At 36.5% G+C, this 23,768-nt stretch overlaps 1 protein-coding gene across 1 annotated transcript in view; it reads right to left on the bottom strand.

Moving 5' to 3' along the window:
- Positions 1-23,768, bottom strand: part of LOC127557199 (glycerol-3-phosphate dehydrogenase [NAD(+)], cytoplasmic-like) — a 62,647-nt gene that overhangs the window by 4,111 nt on the left and 34,768 nt on the right. Inside the window, exons 4-8 of the mRNA XM_051990615.1 lie at positions 20,024-20,164; positions 10,224-10,362; positions 7,109-7,221; positions 6,566-6,799; positions 4,413-4,519 (exon numbers count right to left, since the gene is read on the bottom strand). Coding sequence (XP_051846575.1) covers positions 4,413-4,519; positions 6,566-6,799; positions 7,109-7,221; positions 10,224-10,362; positions 20,024-20,164 — 734 coding nt within the window. The remainder of the gene's footprint in view (positions 1-4,412; positions 4,520-6,565; positions 6,800-7,108; positions 7,222-10,223; positions 10,363-20,023; positions 20,165-23,768) is intronic.

The following is a 23,768-nucleotide window of genomic DNA, read 5'->3' as shown; positions in this document are numbered from 1 at the left end:
CTTTAATTTATACCATGGTGCTAATTTTGTTTATCATTCTGATTCTGCTTTTATCAGTTTGAATTGGCTCATATAAGTCTTAGAATTTTAGAATTTTTTCACATTCATTTATTATTGTAAAATAATATTCCATTATATTCACATAACACAATTTTTACAAACATTTCCTAGTTAATGGATACATCAACACTTTGTTTCAGATCCTTGCTAACACACACATACTCTCTCTCTCTATGAAACATGAAACTTTTGTCTCACCTTCTTAAAGTACATGCCTAGCGCTGGAATTTCTGAATCAAAATATATAGATATTTTAGTCTCCTATCATTCTAAACTGTTTTCCATAATGGTTGGACCACTTCATATCTTCAACAACAGTGTTAGTGTGTCTATTAAATCACATAATATTGACATCTTTAATCATGAGTTCTAGAGTTTTTGATAGATATGATAGGAAATCTAAGAGTTGTTTTTCATTTTACATTCTTCTTTAGATCTGGAGCAATTTTTCTATTGATGATTTTCAGTTCATCAAAGTTGTTTGTCCATCAAAGTTTGTCCAGGGATGACTTTTCCAATTGATAGTACCTCTTTCTTTTCTTAAATGCATTGATTTTGTTTATATATAGGTTTGAGTAATCAAAATTGTTTTTTTGCTCTATATGATTCATCTAGGCTGGTCCTGCTGCCGCTTTCTTGGGGTATTGAAGGTTGTGTTGCACCAGGATCTCAGGGACTGCTTTGACTGGAGACCTGTAAGATTTCAGTGCTTCTAAAGGAGCCTGATGCAAGACCAAGCCTGAGAATTCCCTTCTTGATTTGAACTCAGAGTTACTGACCTCAATTTGGGGTCTAAGTGATGATTGCAGAATTGTTCAGATGGAGTTCCATTAGCCTGCTGATGGACTCAGCCACTATCAGCCAGCTGAAAAGCACTACCAATTAGGAAGTTCAGAAATACAGACTCTCCCCTTTGGTCTGGACTTCGTTCCTAGTTTCCACTGAAAGCTTAAGACTGGATTAGAAACTCAAAGTGACATTCCACTCAGCTCCCTGAATGTGAGACTCATGGCTGCTGTTTGAATTACTCTGTCCTTGGTACAAAACCTAGGGTCCTACCACTTCTTACCCTAAAATGCCCCTTTCTCCAGATCTCCATCTCTATCCTCCCTGGATCTTTGACCTAGAACTGGGTACTAAGTGACAAAGTCAACAGATCACAACTATTGCTTCTCCCTAAACAAATTTAGGCCCCTTTCTGCTAGATTTGCTCATCTTGCCCTGGTGCACAGCCTCTCACAGGACTGGAACGCTCCAAGTCACCCTTCCTAGCTAGACCCAGGTTTTGCAGACCTCTTTGTCTGACTTCCTATGCTGATCTGGGCTGTTAAAAAATGACTCACTGACTTACATGAACTGATGCTGAGTGAAATGAGCAGAACCAGGAGATCATTATTTACCTTAACAATGATACTGTTTGAGGATGTATTCTGATGGAAGTGGATCTCTTCGATAAAGAGAGCTTTAATTGATCAAAGATGGACAGAAGCAGCTACACCCAGAGAAAGAACACTGGGAAATGAATATAAACTGCTTGCATTTTTGTTTTTCTTCCCAGGTTATTTATACCTTCTGAATTCAAGTCTCCCTGTGCAACAAGAGAACTGTTCAGTTCTGCACACGTATATTGTATCTAGGCTATACTGCAACCCATTCAACATGTAAAGGACTGCTTGCCATCTGGGGGAAGGGGTGGAGGGAGGGAGGGGAAAAATCGGAACAGAAGTGAATGCAAGGGATAATGCTGTAAAAAATTACCCTGGCATGCGTTCTATCAATAAAAAGTTATAAAAAAAATGACTCACTGTGGTATTCTAGGATTTCTGGGTAAAGAGTCATTTTGGGATATCATCTAAGGTTTGTTTGGAGGAGTTATGTCCAGTATGGGTAAAAGCTTGCTGTAATTCTTTCTGCTACTTTGATATCTTGGCTCCATCTCTAGACTTCCAGATATTTTATATATTGTGTAGTTATTTTAAATGAGATTTCATTTCCTTTTGTTTTCTCTTGATTTTTTTTTTCATTGCTATATAGAAATTCTGTCTTTTGGGGGGCTTTATTTTACATCCTGATACTTAAGGAAAGCTATTAACTGATTTGATTAGTTTCTTTGCTGATTCTATAGTTTCCTAAATAAATCATTACTGTCTGTGTTTATGCTTTTAATATCTTTCTTTTATCTTATTTCTATAGTTAGAACTATGACAAATAGTGGGGAAAGGATTTAGTCACAGATGATGAAATTTGAACATAAAGTATTTAGCTATAAAGTCTTAGGCATGACAGGTGATCCTTTTATAAAGTGTGAATTTCTTTCTCTGGTGGACTTAAAGGGAGCAGAAACATACTGGACTGACAAAAATTGGCTAAGCCCTGGAGGTTTTAAGTTGCTAAGCCCCTCGAGAGTTCACAAATATGGTCTTCCTTTGCAAAAGAGAACCCTGCAGAAGAGAAGAATGAGACTTTTTTCCTCCTCTCATTAGTCCTAGTATCTAGCAGTGACTTGTCCAGAGGGAGCCAACCCATCTACCAATTCTAGACCTCATTACTTTGAGATAGTCCAAGGTACAGTTGAATAAATACAGAAGCACCCCAGACAAACACAAAGAAAAAAACTTCAAGGGGCAGGAGTGCTGGCAGTCAAGAAGAGAACCAGCTATGGATGTTAGGTAGCTATGGGCTGCATGGTAGAGAAAGGACTTTTAGGGCCTGTCATGACAGAGTTGGAAGTTGCTTTGGGATGTGATTCTCTATAAATATACCTTCTTACCATTGCATTTTAAGTTTATGCCCACTTTTTCCATAGGCACTGTGGATAGCCATAGAAAAGTGTGTCCTGAAGCTTTCTACAGGGGGAATGTTTTACAACTACCATTTTTAATATTATTGTTATTTTAGTTAATGGCTTTACTAGGTAGCAGTTTATGAAACTCTAGCATTTAACCTCCTTCTCCCTCTGGAATAGTCTCAGATACTGAATAACAGTAATTACCCTTTGGGGACCCAAATGACAAATTCAAGTGGGAAATAGCCCAGAAGAGATGCTATCTTAGTAAATTCCTTTCTTAAGGACTAATTGTATCTAGGGGGTGACTTTAAAGGATATTTCACCAGTGGGGACCTGTAAGCTCTTGATCTCCATGATTGCCTCTTCAGCTATAATTTGGAAAAGCCCTGCTGCCACAGCTGTCCCTCATGGACTCTGACTCTGATTCTACTTGCTAGCTCTAAAGCTGCTTTTCTAGCACTGTTGCTTTTTTTTTTTTTTTAAACCACAGTCCTGTAAAACTCTGCACCTTTCTTTTTGCCACTGCTACTTTGAATATTATTATTGGTTTAGATTTAGACTGCCTGAGCAGCAGACTTGGATTTGGTGCTTGGGTACTATTTTTACCATTCTTTATGCACTGTTGGGTTTGGTTTTTTCCCACCTGTCTCACATCTCTACCTAGATGGTGCTGAAAAGGGCCTCTCAGGCAACTGTAAGAACACTCTCTGGTCCCTCTCTTCACAAAGGATTCCAAGTCTCCACTCCTAGCTGGGAAGGATAAATCCCCTTTTCTTTTTTCTACACTTCAACGGAAAGGTGGCATGCTTCCCCATATGATCTACATTTCATTATGTGCTTTTTGGAAACCAGAAAGGGCAAAATACATTCATCTCTCTGTTGGCCTTTTTGATGCCCATTATGTCTCAATAGCAGCCAGTACACTGCCATGCAAATTATCTTAAAGCTTTGATTATCCTCAAGAAGGTACTAAACCACTGGTGATAAGGGGAGGCACCGAAATTGTTGGTCTCTGCTGTTATTCCTCCAATCATGAAAAACTCCTTGTTCTCAAACAGTGAAAAACAGAACCATCTGTGCAAAATATTCAAAGTGACTTTGTTTATAATAGCAAAAAACTAGAACCAAATCATATGTCCAACAACTGGAAAATAGTTAAATATATAGTGCTATGTTTATGTAATGGCAAAGTTTTACACCAAAAAAGAATAGCGGATACAAAGAACAGAGAAATATGGATATAGAATGTGATAAGGAATCAATAAAGAAGAATCATAAGATTGGCTCTAAAATATCTTTGAACAAAAATAAAAGTAACAAAATCTGAAGTACACAAACAAAAAAGATTAAGAGGGGACACAAATTAAGCTTTTAAAATTAAAATTGATACATATTTTCCATTTGATATATATCTTCCATTTGAAGAGTATCTTGCTTTATATATATATATATAATTTAATTGCCCATTTTGGCTATTATTTTTCTTTGTGATTAAGTTTATAATAAAAATGACTCCTAAAAGAAGGTTCCACTCCCTATTTATTAATTATAATCAATAACTTACTTATCATCCATGTTTTTCTTTTTCAGGATCTTGTAGACTTCTCTAACAGTTGCAGGCCCCTGAAGTTTTTGTCCATTGAGTATTTCTTGTTCTAACTCTTCAATGGGCTAGAAGAAATAGAATAAAAAGAGGGAAGTTGAATTAGATAATTCTAAGGTCTTATGATCCTATATATGATCAATGCTAAGAATGAATTCTCAGTTAATTTAGCATTAACTGAAAAGGTTTACTAAGTTTCAGAGCCATAATTAATAATCTTGGTTCCTTGGGAGCAACACCAGTGTCTTCAAATCTGCAATTCATGAAACAAATAATTAATTCAAACTCAGTTGACTTGGAGAAGAACTCCCAAGATATCAGATCTATGGGGAAAGAAATACTAAGGCAATGGCTCCATGGAGAAGAGATGCTGGGAGCCACTCTCTAACAGGGAGATCTTATGTCACTAGGAAAATGGCCCATAGAGGGGAGAAATTCTGGGATATCACAAAGTCACTACTTGGGAGACTTTTGTCAGGGAGGGGTAGGACATGACAGGAAGGGCTAGACAAGCTAACACATAACAAGCATGTGACAGCCTAGGTAGTGGAAGGAGCCTTCCCTCTCTCTTGAAACAGAAGACCCAATTTTGAATTGAGCTTCTAACACTTTCTAGCCATGTGACTATGGGTAAATCACTTTGAAGAGGGGACCCTGAAACTCTGAAAATCCTTAAAGGAGAAAATCTCCTTCAACTCTGCCTCAGTGAGGGACCCCACCCCAAGGACAAACAGTTTCATCCTTGTTATCTGGGTGGGGTCGGCTCACTCATTGAATTCTATTTAAATTCCAGCTCAAGTTGAAACCCAGTAAGGAGCCAACTTGGGACTCCACCCACAAGCCCCCTTTAGCTGAAGCTCCCATTATAAAAGAGCCAAACTAAAACCCTCTCTTTGCAGAGGTTCCAAACATGCCATGCTTGGGATACTAAGGGCCTCTGTCCACTGGAATACTCTTTCCAGTGTCATCCTCTTTTTACCCTCACCTAATTCCTAACCAGACTTTATGCCTTTCTGTCAGGATTTCTAACCTTACTTCCAATCCCTATAATAAACCTTTTACCAATCTATGTTTCCGGGTCTGTAAATTCTTTTACAGAGAGCCTCTGAACCTCCAGAAGGGAGTCCCTAAAACTCCCTACCCTTGCACAAAATCCCAAGGGAGTGCAGGGGAGCCAAACCCCCCCTCTATTTAGTTCCCTGAACCCCAAACCTACCACTAACCTCATCATTTAACTCCCTGATCACCAGAAACCATAATCTCATTTTGGTTCCCTAAATCTAAACCTCATCAACTTCATCTGTGTAAAGTGGGGATGCCAGTAATCTCTACCTTTTACCCATTAGAATTATTGTGAACAACAGGATTTGTAAATTTTTCTGAAATTAGAAACAATATATCATTACTGGTTCTAAGACTAAGAGGCTCTGGAGGATAGGGGCACAGACACAGGGAATATTAAATGAAAATATTCCTCCTTAGGAAGTTTTTCATTTGTTGCAAAAGCCAAGTGATGGCCAAAGCTGTGATGATCTTTTCTGCCTTCTTCAATAGCTGGCAAGAGATTTGAGGCAGGGCATGGGGGAGATCTCCCAGGGTGACATCAGGTGGGTTCTAGCTCAGCCAGAATTGGAAAGCACTCACTTTTGTCTGCCCCTCGAGGGGAGAAAGAATAGGAACTGATTCTAAGCTAGACTTTCCAGAGCAGGACCAAGAGGGCTAGAGATTAGCTTGGAAGTCAAGTACTAGCATGTTAACTCTCCAAGGGACCTTAGAAGTCACTGAAAAGTCCAAATTTTCAGAGTTCACAGAGCCAGGTTAACTGACTCCAAATTCACTGTTCTCCTGCACCATGTCACTCCCTGGGCAGGCAAAGGAAGAGGAAGGCCAAGATTCTAACCCAGCCCTGTCCAATCCTTTTATTTGTGCTAGATTTGGAATCAGAAGCGCTGGGTTCAAATCCCACTCCCCTTAATCATTAGCTGAGCAAATCACTTCAGCACCAATTTATGTTTCAGTTTCTTTCTTTGAAAAATGAGGTAAACTCCTCCCACTTATCAGAAATTTCTTGGTATGGGAAAAGCCTCACAGGTGTCCTCCCCATTCATTCTCACCTTTCCTGTTTGTGCAAAGGCTTCAGCTACTTTCCTACTTCGACCTCCATAACAGGTGGTTATGAGGTCAGCAATCCCACAGCTTTCCAGGAAGGTGGTGATCTGGGCAGGCTTCTTGCAGAAGATCTTAGCAAAATTAATCATTTCCAAGAATCCAAGGCGGATGACTGCTGCCTTAGTATTATCCCCATGGCCCAAGCCATCAATGAAGCCAGCTCCAAGTGCCACAATATTCTGGAGTGAAAGGTGTCAAGGAGAGGGATTTTTAAAACAAGACAGAATGGGAAATGGGAAGATAGGGAGAGATAAGAAGAGATACCAGCCCCTGAATTTCTCCAAACCCATCAGCTCTAGTGAGAAGGCCAGAAGTTAGAAAGGTCATGACTCATTGTCATATCAGATCAGTATCTCTCATCCTGCTCTTTCCACCTTTATACCTCCATTTCTGGAGGCTGGTCCACAAAGGGAGCTATGGGTGGTATTGGTAAGGGTCCTGACAGTGTGCCCATTGGCCATCATCCCTCAGCCTCCCCCACAACTCACTTTCAGTGCTCCACAGAGCTCCACAGCTTCATTGTCTTCTACTATCGTCATTCGGAAGTTGATTGTTTCAAATAATTCCTTAAAGATCTTTCCATGTTTTGGGTTTGTACATCCTAAGGAAAAGGATCAGACACAATATCCTATGCATTCGGTCTTCCTTTCAGATAAGTTATGGCAGGGAGGAATCAACAAGACTCTGATTCATCCTCTACTAAAGAGTATTTTTCTCATTTATAAAGGTATCGTAATATCTATGGTGCTAGTCTCATGCATGGAGTTTGTTGTGAGGATCAAGAGAAATGAAGGATGTGAAAACACTTTGGAAATCTCATTGTGAGATATTATTTTGAGGGGGAGAGGGAACAGTTACTCTTCAGTAAAATGCCTGAACTGAACTTGCTAAACATGATAGACCATACTAAAACAATAACTACTACTCACATTTCCATGGCACTTTATTCTTTACAAAATACTTTCCTATACTCTTTCTTTATCCAGGTTTCTTTGTTCTCTCTTACTAAGGTCAGCCTTTATTTGTTAGAGTTGTCTCTTGGGTCAAATGATTCATTTATGAAGTCTGAAGTTGCATGGTGGGAGCGCCTTTGTTTGGGGGCAAGTATAAGTAGTTTCTGGATGAGGAAACTTGTTCTACCAATGCAAATAGCAACTTCTTTGCAATTTATTATTTTAAATTTAAACTGCTTGTCCCAAGGATTTAATAAGTGGGTCACAGTCTTCTTCATCCTTATATAACATATAAAAAAATTGTGTGTAAGTGTGTGTGTGTGAATTTATTATATATAAATGTTCCTTCAAGAATTCTAATTTCCTAATTCCTCAGTTTCCTCAAATCTCATCATCTACCCCTCCCACAATTCCTCAGCCACAACATTGATGATCATATCTCAATCTCATCATCCTCAAGTGCTCCATTTAAATGACTATTGTTTTAGTGTCATGTCTGACTCTTGGTGACCATTTGGAATTTTCTTGGCAAAGATACTGATTTTCTTCTCCAGTTTTTTTTAAAAGATGAGGAAACTGAGACAAACAGGATTAAGTGAATTGCCCAAGGTCATACACAGCTATTAAGTGTTAGTTTAGTGGATTTGAGACTGGATTTAAACTCAGGTTCTCCTGACTTTAGATTGATATTCCCTCCACTGTACCTTACCCATTTAGATGAATGAGAACTTTGAAATTCCTTTGTTTAATCACAAGCTCCTCTTAAACTTGTTCATCTTCACCATAAACTCCAACTGTTCTAGCTCCTAGTATCTTTCCAGGCTATCATACTACTTTGGCTTCATTTTTCTCCCTTCCAAATCTTGATTCTCTTGTTAACCAAGTCAATATTACAATTCTTGAATCTCATGCTCTTTTGTCTTATTTTCCACTCATGCACTGCCAGACCCCAATCCTAAAATATCCCCACCTTCCTTCTCTGCTCTTTTTTGCATGTTGAATAAAGCTGAAAGAATTCATGCTATCAGCCTTACTGGGAGCACTGCAAATCTACATTATCTAATCTCAACCAGGTAGTAAGGCTGTCCTTTTGGTTCTCTATATTACTGGCCCCCACTGGCTATTCCTTATTTTTTCCTCTCAATCCTCCCATATCCACTTCCTATTTAAGGACCCTTGCTTTATACTTTGCCAAGATAATTGAGGCCATTCATCACAAGCTCCTTCTTTTCTCATAAAACCACAGATGACAGCTTCTGTTTTTACTTTCTTTGCATATGTATTTGATACCATCTCTTCTAACAGACTGTCCCCTCCATTATCAAAACATATTCAATAAACATTTATTAAACACCTCCTATGTGTCAGGCACTATATTAAGTGCTAGAAATACTTCTCCATTTCTGGAATATATTTTATTCTTATCTCTGCCTCTAAGTTCCTCTTTCCTCTTTCAAGACTTAGTTCAAATACTGCCTTCTGCAGGAAATCTTTTCTAGTTCCCACAATCTTTCTCTTTGAAATTACTTTCTATTGATTGCGTATACAAAATAAGAGTCTGGATTCCTCCTCCTACCTTAACAGCAAGGGTAAGTTATCCTCTGAATTCTTTGCTGTTAGTTTACGACACAACATTGAAAAAAGTTTTAATTGGCTGCTGAGCTGGAACTAAACAAAAAGTTTGCACCATGACTCCCTCTCTCTTCCCTGGCATTTTTAGATAATGTTTTGGAGGGGCGTTGACAAAGCATTATGGTGACCATGGCTACCTTGTCTCCCTATCAGCCCACCAGTGACCATAATTGCATGGTACCTCTGTTTTGTTTTGTTAGTCTCATGCCTATTTGTTTTTCAGATTGTTGATGACATAAGTATTTAGAGATGCAAGAGACACCATCACCACATTAATAAGTGATTTCTCACAGTCTATATAGCATTTAACAGTTTAAAAAGCACTTTTCTTAAAATCACTATGTGAGTCGTATTAGTTTTGTCTTTTATTTACTGAGAAGACATTTATTTAGAATACTGAAATGAGGTAGCTGAGAGCTCACAGTCCACAGTGATGGAGCTAGGACGTTAATTTTTGGATTCCAAGACCAAGGTTTCTTTGCACTGAATTGAGTTCCTTGCTGCTTTCTCACCCATTCCAGGTGTTCACCAGATTTAATAATTTTAGAAAAACATCATTTGGAAATTTTACTATTTACTTATGGGAAAATGTTTAGAAGAATTGCATATGTTAAACTTATAATGGATTATTTGCTGTCATGGTGGGGGGATCAGTAAAAGGGAGGGAGGGAGAAAACATTTGGAACACAAAGGAGAACTATCTTTGTATGTATTTGGAAAAATAAAAAGCTGTTATTTTAAAAAAATAAAATATTTGCTTATGATGTTTCTTATGATCTCTGAGTAAATCTGAAAAAAAATCTTTCCCTCAAAAATAAGGAATAAGCAAAATGCTGTCCAGTACAGCCCAAGGACTCACTCTTCTTTTTCTTGGGAGACATTTTAATACTTTAGCCTGGACATAGGAATCTTCCCTTTTCCTTCCTTTGAAGTTCCCTGTCCCCAGGCCTTATCTGGTCTCCACTTCATTCCAAATAAAAGGCATTAGCTTGAATGAATTGCTTAGAATAATCATTACCGATAGTGGCTTCACAGAACTTTTCTTCAGCCACCTCATTAGCAATGTTAGCCCCCATCAACACACTCATTTCAATGTCAAGAATCTCCTGGATGATGTCAGAGGTCAGCCTCAAATTCCCAGGACTTTCATGAATTCCCTGGTCAAAAAGAACAAGAAGATAGAGAAAGGAGGAAGAAAGTAAGTTGTATTATCTTTAGTCAGAAGGAATGATACAGAGCTGTAGGTAGGCTCAAAAAACCCCTTAGACAACATTGTAGCGTTCTTTTTAACACATTTCCTTTCATCTACTCAACTTGTCCTTGGGTGAGAAAGTCCTATAATGGACTATAGACCACAAATGGACTTTCTCTTTCTCAGAGTCCTTGACTAGTTCCTCTCAATAGTTATACACTTAGATATGATATTAGATTATGAGCATGTCCTTCAAAACCCTCTGCTTTTGTCTCTCTACCAAAGTGGTTTCCAAAAGTTTGGATTTTTAAGCTACTTCATCAGAATAAATGACTTATGAACATGACTATCTCCTCTTCCCAAATGCTTTTCCATGACAATAAAAACACTCCCCTTCACCCAAAGCCTTTATGATCTAGTATCAATGGAAATAATAGCACAGTTGGTTGCTTTTTTTTCCAATGAGGGATATTTAATAAGTTATTTACATGCGACCAAAAGAAAAGCAATGTCATTGTATTTATACAAACATTAAATTTAATTAAAATTAGTCTCTTTTCTAGACAAGTGTAATGGAGATGGTTAAGGGTCTAGAAATTATAGCATTATAAGGACTGGAGAGGGGATACCTTAATGACATAAAAGCTTCTTCTAGAGTGGTTAAAAAGTTATTTTCTTTGTGGCTTCCTATGGCAAATTGAGAATCAGTGAGTAGAAATGTTAAAGCAGCATTAAGGCAGTCAACAATCATTGATTAAATACCTACCATATGCCAGGCACTATGTTAAAGTGCATTTTTAGCTCAATATGAAGAATAAATTATCTCAAAATTAAAGCTGTCCAAAAATGGAATGTACACTCTGTAAGTGTGCAAGAGAGAGATATCTCTCAGAACTGTGGACCAAGTGCCTACAAGTTAGCTTCCAAATGAACAGTTTTCTCAAAAGATTTCAATTTCCAGTTCCTTGCCACTACAGAAAGAACTGCTACAAACATTTTAGCACATGTGGAATCCTTTTCTATCTTTTATGATTTCTTTGGGATACAGAGACAGTAGTAAGATTGCTGGATCAAAGGATATGCACACAAGTTTTGATAGTCCTTTGGACATAGTTCTCGATTTAGGGCTCGGTTCTCAAATTATTCTCCAGAATGGTTAGATCATTTCCTAAATGCACTAATAATGCATTTGTGTCCCAGTTTTCTCACATCCCCACCAACATTTATTATTATTTTTTCCTGTTATCTTAGCCAATCTGAGAAGTATGAAGTGATACCTCTCAAGTTGAATTAATTTCCATTTCTTTCATCAATAATGATTTAGAGCACTTTTTCATATGTCTAAGAAGTGGATTAAATTTCTTCGACTGGAAATTATCTGATCATATCCCTTGACCATTTATCAATTGGGGAATGAGTTGAATTTCTTACAAATTTGAATCAGTTCTCTATATATTTTAGAAATGAGGGCTTTATTAGGAATATTGACTGTAAAAATTTGCCCCAAGTTGCAGAATACAAAATAAAACCACATAAATCATCAGCATTTTTATACATCACTAACAAAATCCAACAGCTAGGGATACATAAGAGAAATTCATTTAAAATAACTGTTGATAGTATAAAATATTTGGGAATCTATCTGCCAAAAGAAAGTCAGGAACTATATGAGCAAAACTATAAAACACTTCCTCCTACACAAAGTCAGATCTAAACAATTGGAAAAATATCAAGTGCTCTTAGATAGGTCGAGCGAATATAATAAAGATGACAATACTACCTAAACTAATCTATTTGTTTAGTGCTCTACCAAATCCCAAGAAACTATTTTACTGACGTAGAAAAAATAACAAAATTATTTGCAGTACTAGATCTCTAACTATGCTATAAAGTGACCATCAAAAAAAAATCTGATATGAAAGATAAAAAAACAGAGTGGTAGAGATCAGTGGAACAGATTAGGTACATAATACACAGTAGGAGATTACCATAGTAATCTAGTATTTGATAAACCCAAAGTTCCAAACTATTGGAGCAACAATTCACTATTCAACAAAAACTTCTAGGAAAACTGGAAAGCAAGACTGTGGAAACTAGGTATAGAATAACATTCATACCATATACCAAAATAAGGCCAAAATGGACATATTCTTCAGACATAAAAGGTAATGTCATTAAGCATGGAAGAGCATGAGGTGGGAGGGGAAAAGTTATGTATTAGAGATTTATGTATACAAGAAAAAATTATGATCAATAAGAGGTAGAGACCATGGACTGTAAAATAAAATGAATAATTTTGATTACATTAAATTCAAACATTCTTGCACAAACAAAAAAATTGCAACCAATATTAGAAGAAAAAAGCAGGAAATTTTATCGCAAGTTTTTCTGATTAAAGCTTCATTTCTCAAGTATATAGGGAAGTGAGCCAAATTTATAAAAATAAGAGCCATTCCCCAATTAATAAATAATCAAAGGATATGAATAGAGAGGTTTTGGAAGAAGAAATCAAAGCTATTAAGAGTCACATTAAAAAATTCTTTATATTATATCTTTATCTAATAAATTAAAACAACTCTGAAATGTCATCTCAGACATATCAGACTGGCTAACATGATAAAAAAAGAAAAATAATGGATATTGGAGGGGATGTGGGAAAATGGGGGGGCACTATAATGCATTGTAGGGGAGTTGTCAACTAATCCAACAATTCTGGAAAACAATTTGAACCTATGCCCAGAAGACTATAAAACTGCATATCCTTTGACCCAACAAAGGTCTGTATTCCAGAGAAATAAGGAAAAGGGCCTACATGTAAAAACAAAAAATTATAATAGTTCTCTTTGTGGTGGCAAAGAATGGAAATTAAGGGGATACCCAAATATTGTTACTGCTCACTATACTTTTCATTACTTCATGGGCTGTTCCAGTTTTTCTAAAGCCATTCACTTTGTCATTTGACATTAATTCTTCTGGTAGTATTTTTACTTGGGGCCACTGCTTTTGTAAATGTGAATATTCAGCTTGAAGAGGATAAGTTTGTGATCAGTCCAGCACTATGCCCCAAGCATTTCCAGAGTCTCTTCTTGCAATCAGGGTGTCTGTTAAATCCTAATGTTTGCTATGAGGGTGCATGCTTGAAGCTTTATTAAGTTTAGATAAATAGAATACAGTGCTAGTGATGAGAAGGCCACAAGTTTCACAAGTCTTCAGTACTAAATAATTACTGTGGTTGCTATTTCCAACTCCACTCCTCCCAAGGGCCCCTGCTATGTCTCTTAGTCTGAGCCTACTTTAGCATTGAAGTCACCCATACAGGGGTCCTCAAACTACAGCCCGCGGCCAGATGCGGCAGCTGAGGATGATTATCCCCCTCCCCAGGGCTATGAAGTTTCTTTATTTAAGGGCCCACAAAACGAAGTTTTTGTTTTTACTATAGTCCGGCCCTCCAACAGTCTGAGGGATAGTAAACTGGCCCTCTATTTAAAAAGTTTGAGGACCCCTGACCCAGAATTATAAGCTTGTCCTCTTTTGGCACATTGATAATAAGGGTTTTTCAGGCCTTCATAAAGTTTTTTTTGACTTCATCAGGCTTTGTCATGATGGGAGCATAGATGCTGATGATGATGGCGTGTGTTTTCCAACAAGTCACAATATGAGCCTGTCCTTCATGCCTTTGGAAGGCATATGAGCTCATTTACTAGATTAGTTTTGATTTCAAGATCTACATGTGATGCAGCCTCTCCAGAAAAACTGCAGACGGCACAACTCCATTGGGCTGGCCACGTTGTTTGAATCCTAAATGGATGCTTGCCAAAAGTACCGTTTTATGAAGAATTCACAAAGGGCTAGCCTTCACAAAGTGGGCAGAAAAAGTGGGCACAAGATCTCTCTAAAGAACCCTAGAATCGATTGTATGACATTGGCACAGGACCGCCCAACATGGCGTGCCCTCATCAGAGAAGGTGCTGTGTGGGCGCTAGGAGCAAAGCAGAATTGAATTACATGTAATTCATGGGAATTTTTTTTCTGAATTTTATTTTCATTACTTCTGTGTCTCTGTGACCTGCATAAGCACAGTGTGTGTAAGCCAATATTTACTTAAGCCTTAGACATATTTACTTAACCTGAAATGATGACATTTATCAACGTCTGACATTTTTTAATGACTAAATTTTTTATTTATGTCTAAATCATGATTTAGACATGTTAGACATGTAAAAAACTCATGAGAGTTAGAGAGTCCATCCCAAAATGTCTATAGGGATTATTTGTATCCAATATATTGGATTGTATTGGGTCTGATTAGCCACAGTTGGGCACATTAACTTGACTGACATAATGATGTCATTTTTGTCTTCTTTGAGAACGGAGGACAAAACTAACCAAGCATAAATTGTTGCCCTAAAAATCTCCCTCCTCTCCCTTTCTTGTTTTCCTGATATCATGCAAATTGAGAATGTGTTTTAAATTGTTAATTGAATTAACTTAAGAATATGAGATGGATCAAACTCTGTCACTATCAGACCAAACTCCTTAAAGCAAAGCTTCTTAAATTGTGGGTAGTGATCCCATATGGAGTCATGTAACTGAATGTGGGGGTTGTGAAAAATTTGGGAAGAGTAAAAGATATCAAAAATTCAGCCAAGATTTAATTCTTTATGTCAAAATGAATAAGCACATGCATTTCATTAGTATGCAGATTTGATTTCATCTTAAATAAATGGTAAAATTATTTGTATGCACAATGGATAGAGCACTGCCCCTCAAATTAGAAGGATCTGAGTTCAAATCAGACCCCAGACACAAGCAAGGAGTTAATCCCAATTGCTTCAGAGAAAGAGATAGAGTGAGATTGATTCTAATAGCAATGACTTGGAATAATTAGTCCAGCACTCTTTGATCTAATTTAATGATAACAAGTATGAATCCAAACTAGCGCATATTATAAATCACTTTATTTTGAGGAAATATATTCAACCTCAATGTACTCAGCTGTGTAGGATATAGGATGAATGATTTTCTATGTAATTTTGAAATATATCTGACTAAATTATTATTTCATGTTGTGAATTTTAGTAAACCACTGTATGCTGTTAGGAACATAGCTTCTCTTCTAACCTGAATGTTGTCATATTTTGATCTGAACTATTTAAAAAATATTATTTGAAAATATTTGAAATTAACATTTGAAAAGAATTGTACACAACTGGAAAAACTTCTAAACTCCTCCTCCAAGTTTGGCATCTGTCTTGATGTGAAATTAAAAACCAAGCCCCAGATCCAGGGAGTGAAGTCAGTCAACCTCACAGTGGATTTTCTTTTCTTTTCTTTCTTTCTTTTTTTTTTTTTTTTTTACAAATTGTATTTATTTATTAGAGTGTATTGTAGGCAATTCTATTTAAACTGTGTATTTGCTAAGATTTCCATTAAAAGGATTGCTAGAAATTTATCTGGCAAAATAAGAAATATTATACTATAACATTCTGGAAATCTATTCTGAAATGTAGAGTTTAAGCATTAAAATGTTATTCAAAAATGGCAATTTTGAAATGACCAAAGTAAGAATATCAGTTGCAATTCCTTATGAATTTTATTTCTGTAAACTTTCACTTGCAAAATACTTTAACTTCATTCTAATATAATGAAATAATACTGTTTTAAGTTCATACATGTTTATATAAATCAAAATGAATTTTGGAAAGTGACAAGGAGGAAAAAAAGGAAAATCTTAGATAATCGAAATGCAAAGATAATTGCGAAACTTAATTTTTAGCTCTTAATAGCAAACTCCATCCTACCTCACCTTTGCCTTACAAACTTCTCAGAACTGCTACAAAAAAAAGTACACAATGAATGTCAACTATGATTTGCCAAGTCACCTTATTATTTTTTTGTTAAGTAATTTTCAATCATGTTTGACTCTGTGTGCCCCTTTTGGGGGGGGGGTCTTGGCACAGAAACTGGAGGAGTTTGCCCTTTCCTTCTCCAGCTTGTTTTACAGATGAGGAAACTGAGGCAGACAGAATTAAGTAACTTGCCCAGGGTTCACATAACTAAGAAATGTCTGAGATTGGATTTGCACTCAGGAAGATGAGTACTGCTTGCTCCAGGTTCTGCAGTCTAGTCACTATATCACCTAGGTCACCATTACGTGGAAATAGTATTAGAAGAAAGAGGTATGTACCAAGGTACATAAAGGTAAAATGATGAACAACTGATTACAGAAAGGCCTGGAAAGATCATGAACTGATGCTGAGAGAAACAAGCAGAACCATATATAAATATAAAATCAACACATGCTATGTTCACTTCTTTTTTCTCTCTCCCATGGTTTTTCCTTTCGCTCTGATCTTTTCTCTCCCAAAGTAATTCATAAAACAAAGTATATTATACATGGCAACAATAAGATTATATGATTATCAATTCTGAAGGACATGGCTCTTTTCAAGAATGAAATAATTCAGGCCAGTTCCAATGGTCTTGTGATGGAGAGAGCCATCTATACCCAGAGAGAAAACTGTGGGAACTCAAATCATTATTGATCAGAGAAATGCAAATTAAGACAACTTTGAGATACCACTACACACCTGTCAGATTGGCTAAGATGACAGGAAAAAATAATGATGAATGTTGGAGGGGATGCAGGAAAACTGGGACACTGATGCATTGTTGGTGGAGTTATGAATGAATCCAACCATTCTGGAGAGCAATCTGGAATTATGGCCAAAAAGTTATCAAACTGTGCATACCCTTTGATCCAGCAGTGTTTCTATTGGGCTTATACCCCAAAAAGATACTAAAGAAGGGAAAGGGACCTGTATGTGCCAAAATGTTTGTGGCAGCCCTGTTTGTAGTGGCTAGAAACTGGAAAATGAATGGATGCCCATCAAATGGAGAATGATTGGGTAAATTGTGGTATATGAATGTTATGGAATATTATTGTTCTGTAAGAAATGACCAGCAGGATGAATACAGAGAGGACTGGCGAGACTTACATGAACTGATGCTGAGTGAAATGAGCAGAACCAGGAGATTATTATATACTTCAACAACGATATTACATAAGGATGTATTTTGATGGAAGTGGATTTCTTTGACAGAGACCTAACTGAGTTTCAGTTGATAAATGATGGACAGAAGCAGCTACACCCAAAGAAAGAACACTGGGAAATGATTGTAACTATTTGAATTTTTGTTTTTCTTCCCGGGTTATTTTTACCTTCTGAATCCAATTCTCCCTGTGCAACAAGAGAATTGTTCAGTTCTACAAACATATATTGTATCTAGGATATACTGCAACATATCTAACATATATAGGACTGCTTGCCATCTGGGGGGGGGGTGGAGGGAGGGAGGGGAAAAATTGGAACAGAAATGAGTGCAAGGGATAATGTTGTAAAAAAATTACCCTGGCATGGGTTCTGTCAATAAAAAGTTATTATTAAATAAAATAAAATAAAATATTAAAAAAAAGAAAAGAAAAGAAAACTGTGGGAACTGAGTGGATCACAGAATAATATTTTCCCTTTTTTTATTGTTGCTTGCTTGAATTTTGTTTTCTCTCTCTTTTTTTCCTTTTTTGATCTGATTTTTCTTGTGCATCATGATACTTGTGGAAATATGTATAGAAGAACTACATGTATTTAACACAGATTGAATTACTAGGGGAGGGAGTGGGGATAAGGAAGGGAAAAAATTTGGAACAGAAGATTTTGCAAGGGTGAATGTTGAAAATTATTCATTATAAAATGCTTGCATTTTTGTTTTTCTTCCCGGGTTATTTATACCTTCTGAATTCAATTCTCTCTGTGCAACAAGAAAACTGTTCGGTTCTGTACACATATATTGTATCTAGGATATACTGTAACCTATTTAACATGTAAAGGACTGCTTGCATCTTGGGGAGGGGGTGGAGAGAGGGAGGGGAAAAATCGGAACAGAAGTGAGTGCAAGGGATAATGCTGTAAAAAATTACCTTGGCATGGGTTCTTGTCAATAAAAAGTTATTTTAAAAAAATTTAAAAAATAATAAAATAAAATAAAATTAAATTAATTTCATCATCTAAAAAAAAGAAGAAAAAGAAAATTATTCATATATATGTTTTGAAAATAAAAAGCTTTAATTAAAAAAGAACAATGTGTATTCAAAATAAACTAAAAAAAAAAAAAAAAAAAGAGGGCCCTAGTTGAAAAAGTGGCTTCTCTTCTTCCCCATAATAACAATAGTAAGCATTTTTAAAAATGCTTTTAAAAATTTGAAAAACACTTTATATATATAATTACCTCATTCAATTGTCTTATGGCAATTCTAAAGGATAGCTATATCAAGTGTTATCATCCCCATTTTTTAATTGAAGTTTTTTTATTTTCAAAACATATGCAAGGATAATTTTTCAACATTGACCTTTGAAAAATCTTGTGTCACCATTTTCCCTCCCTTCTTCCCACCTCCTCCCCTAGATGGCATGGATCTAATATATGTTAAACATGGTAAAAAATATATGTTAAATCCAATATATGCATACATATTTCTACAATTATCTAGCTGCACAAGAAAATTCAGATCAAAAAGTGAAAAAATGAGAAAGAAAATAAAATGTAAGCAAAAAACAACAAAAAGAGTGAAAATACCATGTTGTGATCCACACTGAGCTCCCACAGTTCTCTTCCTGGGTGTAGATGGCTGTCTTCATCACAAGATCATTGGAACTGGTTTGAATCATCTCATTGTTGGAAAGAGCCACGTCCATCAGAATTGATCATCGCATAATCACGCTGCTACCATGTACAATAATCTCCTGGTTCTGCTCATTTCATTTAGCATCAGAGTTCATATAAGTCTTTCTAGGCTTCTCTGAAATCATCCTGCTGATTGTTTCTTATAGAACAATAATATTCCATCACATTCATATACCACATAATGTATTTAGCCATTCTCCAACTGACGGTCATCTACTCAGTTTCCAGTTTCTTGCCATTACAAAAAGGGCTGCCACAGACATTTTTGCACATATCGTCCCCATTTTATAGATGAGTGGGAAATGGCTTAGAGAAATTGATGATAATGAAGAACATTTCATATTCTTGATTCAAATGGCCCATTCATTATAAATCACATCAAAGGAAAATTCTACTGCACCAGAATCATCCCTGGATCATTTTTGTACCTTGGATTCTCAGAGATTCAGTGGAGACCAATATTATCAGAGCCTGAGAATAAGATTAGTCCTTGATAAGGAATAGAACGCTGACAGATTGGGGAAGCTCAGGGTAGCTCCCCTAATTGTGTAGCTGTATAAGCCCATGGCAATGGCCCAATGCTTCAAATACCTGCCAAAGACCTGAAGAGCTCATAGAACTTGAACATTCCTACAGCTTCTTTAGTTGGTCTCCAGCATCATCACTTTATAGAGAAAATAATCTTATCTTCATTTCTCTTTGGACTCCCAACCTCACAGAAAACCTTAAGAGTTTATCAACACAAAGCCTCTGATTGAGGAGAGCAGGTCCTCTGCAGTCTGGAGCTCAAAGAGAAACCTGGGATTTTGAAGGGCTGACCTTGGTTACCATCCCTACCAAATACAACCTTATCGAATTAGTTTTGGGTGATGACTTAAGACTACCTTGACAAGGGAGATTCCAAATGCCCCAGGCTTCAAATGACCTTCCATGTCAGTGCAGGTTTTCTGGATATATTCATGAGGTGTGATGAATACGAGGATATCAGCTTCACATACTGCAGTCACCAAATCTGGAATGGCCACCTACAATAAGAAGGAATCATTTATTCACTGGAGAATATCATTATAAATTGTGCTGGCACATAGTAGGCACTTAATAAATATTAATTATCAGTGATGTCTTCCTCTAAGGTTTAGATACAGGCCAAGAAGCAGGAGACCCACATTCTTTTTTTGACTCTGACCTATGTGGAAGCAAATTTATTGTTCTTGTTGTTCAGTCATGTCCCATTTGGGGGTTTTCTCAGCAAAGATACTGGAGTAGTTTGCCATTTCATTCTCTAACTCATTTTACAAATTAATGGAGCCAAGTGGCTTGCCCAAGGGTCACACAAGCTAGTAAGTGTCTGAAGCCAGATCTTAAAGCAGGAAGATGAGTCTTCTGATTCCACACCTGGCCTTCTATGCACTGAGTCACCTACCTGCCATTTAAAGCTTCTTCATTAAGACTACTTTTTATTTTAGGAAATATTTAAGAAATAGTATGTTAACTGACTTATAGTCTGAAGTCCTTAGTCTCAATTAAATCAAGTTTTCCCATCAGTTTTCAGTATTTGAAGTGTCATAATAAGAATTAATCCTTTTTCATTCATTCCATGAAACTGGTCAAATTCAAATTTACTTAAAATGTAAAGCTCCTATCTACATCATCGTAAATTACTAATCCCTGGATAATGATAGTTGAAAATATGCTCAAAACAAAATAAAAAAATAACTGATTGGATAGAAGGAAGATTAATCAATGGAACATCTTAATTTATACTTAACCAGACCAAGAGTAGTGATTGTCTCAAATTGAGAAGCAGTGAAACTATTTCTGGATTTGGACCCAGAAAGGTAATGTGAATGTGGAAGTTTTTGAACCAGTTCATGAGAAGGTTGGGAGAAACCCTGAGCCGTGGAAAATAACAGAGGATGCTTTTCAAGTGAAATACCTCTTAAGATTGGACATGTGTTATACCACAGTCTCCTTGAACTGTTCTACCTCAGTTTCCTACATTAGTTTCCCTAAATTGTTCTGCCTCTGTTTCCTTATCTGTTCTGCCTCAAGTTGTAAAACCCCCCTCTGGTTCATTAAGACTGAGGGCCATTTGCTCTAAGGTTATAAATTAACTAATGTGAGACTCAAGATAAGGGGAAGTTCAGACTTCCTGGCTCCTAACTCCTTCTGTCATCAAGAATTTATGGCACTAAGATGAATGCAGAGAGGATGGAGAGACTTACATGAACTGATGCTAAATGAAATGAGCAGAGCCAGGAGATCATTATATACCTCAACAACGATACTGTTTGAGGATGTATTCTGATGGAAGTGGATCTCTTTGATAAAGAGAGCTAATTCAATTTCAATTGATCAAGAATGGACAGAAGCAGCTACACCCAAAGAAAGAATACTGGGAAATGAATATAAACTGCTTGCATTTTTGTTTTTCTTCCCAGGTTATTTATACCTTCTGAATCCAATTCTCCCCCTGTGCAACAAGAGAATTGTTTGGTTCTGCACACATATATTGTATCTAGGATATACTGTAACCTATTTAACATGTAAAGGACTGCTTGCCATCTGGGGGAGGGGTGAGGGAGAGAGGGGAAAAATTGGAACAGAAGTGAGTGTAATGGATAATGCTGTAAAAAATTACCCTGGCATGGGTTCTATCAATAAAAAGTTATTTAAAAAAAAAGAATTTATAGCACTATCCCCTCTAAACATTCCAAAAGATAAGACTATCCCAGATACCTCACTAACACCTTTACTTCTATTTATTCAGGCATCCTGACTCTGGCTTCCTAGTAACAATTTACAGCTCTCCCCGCATCCTGCTAGAACCAAATGGTCCTGAAACTTCTCTCTTTTCTTCCTCCTTTGTTTCAAGAGTCCTATTAAAAAACCTGGAATTCTCACATTGCCAACTGGATACTTTGAGATGAGAGTCCTGAAGTAGAACAGTTCAAGGAGAGTGTAGCATAATACATGTAGGCAGAACAGTGGCTATCGAGTGGAGTTAGGAGGTAGGAAGACTCATCTTCCTGAGTTCAAATCTGACTTTATAGTAGCTGTGCGACTCTGGACAATTCTCTTGATGCTCTTTATCTCGTTTCCTCATCTATAAATTGAGCTGGAGAGCAAAATGGCAAATCACTCCAGTATCTCTGCCAAGAAAACCCTAAATAGGATCATGAAGAATCAGACAAGACTGAAATGACTGAATAACTAAGACTGGAATTGGTTGGAGTCTTTATCAGATTCTCTGCTAGAATTAAAATTATTGGAGAAGCCAATGGAAATCTGATAATTATACTCTCTTCCTATTTTTCCTTTTTGTTTTCTTGCTGCAGACAAGATGGCACCATTTCATTGTTTAAAGACTGATTTTAAAAATTTATATTTTCTTTTCTTTTATTTATATTTTAACAATGATTTTCTAGATGAAGATGAAATAGTTTTTTACTGTATCCTAAATTGCTATTGAGTGTGGATAAGGGGGGAAAGTCAGTGGATAATTGGCTATGCCAAATTTAACCTTCTAGGAAACTTCATTTCTTTCCTTTTTGAGGAGGGAACCACATTTCTTTTTTTGTTTGTTTGTTTGGGAAGGCTCATTTCAATTTTAAATTGAATTGAAAATCAGTCTCAGGAGTTGGACCCCATTTCCGGGCCAAAGATCAAAGCAACCCCCAATATATCTAAGGCTAGTTGCCCAGATATCTTTGCAGAGTCCTGAAAGTCTATGCCTAGGGTTACACAGCTAGGAAGTATTAAGTCTCTGAGGTCAGATTGGAACTCAGGTTCCCTGACTTCAATGGCGGTATTCTATACACTGTGCCATCTAGCTGCCCCTATTAAATAGAATTTTAAAATGTTACTAAAGGAAAAAAAAAGAATTCCTGAGGGGAAATAAGGCCCAATTACAGATCCCTAAAATCTCCTTCCTAATTATCAGTGAACGATTATTGATTGCACCTTTGGTTCAGCAATTCAATTTTAAATCTCATCGAAATAGACTATCTTCTAGTCTGTTCAATAAATTAAATTAATTATAAAATAAATAGATTAATAAATTAAATGTATTATAAAATGCAATAAATAATTAAATTAATACTTATCAATCCAAGATAATCATTATACACTTTGGATAGAAAATGTCAGTTGCATCCAGGAAAAGAACTATGGAGATTGAATGGAAATCAATCAACACATGCTATATTCCCTCCTTTTTCAGTTTTTTTTCCCCCTCTCCTATGGTTTTTCCATTTTGTTTTGATTTTTTTCTCCCAACATGATTCATAAAGCAATGAGTATTGAAACTAAATGAATAAATAAAAATAAGCATTTATTAAGTGCCTACTATGTGCTGGGTATTGTGCTAAGTATTCTAAAATAGAGGAAAACTTTATAAAATAATTTGCTAAAATCTGGATAAACTAAATCTATAGCATTTCCCTGACATTTCATTTTAGCCAAAAAATTCATAGGTACATACCATCTGCTGGAGTAAGTGTCCTATAAACTGTAACTCTAAATGCAAAATTTTAGAAGGGATGATCCTATCCCATTATCGATGATCTCATACTTCAGTTAAAAAAAAACTGAAACTGCCTCAAGCTTGAAATTTCCTCAGCATCTCAT

Source organism: Antechinus flavipes, chromosome 3, assembly GCF_016432865.1.
Source record: "Antechinus flavipes isolate AdamAnt ecotype Samford, QLD, Australia chromosome 3, AdamAnt_v2, whole genome shotgun sequence".
Taxonomy (NCBI): domain Eukaryota; kingdom Metazoa; phylum Chordata; class Mammalia; order Dasyuromorphia; family Dasyuridae; genus Antechinus; species Antechinus flavipes.
This window is presented reverse-complemented; position numbering and strand designations above follow the sequence as displayed.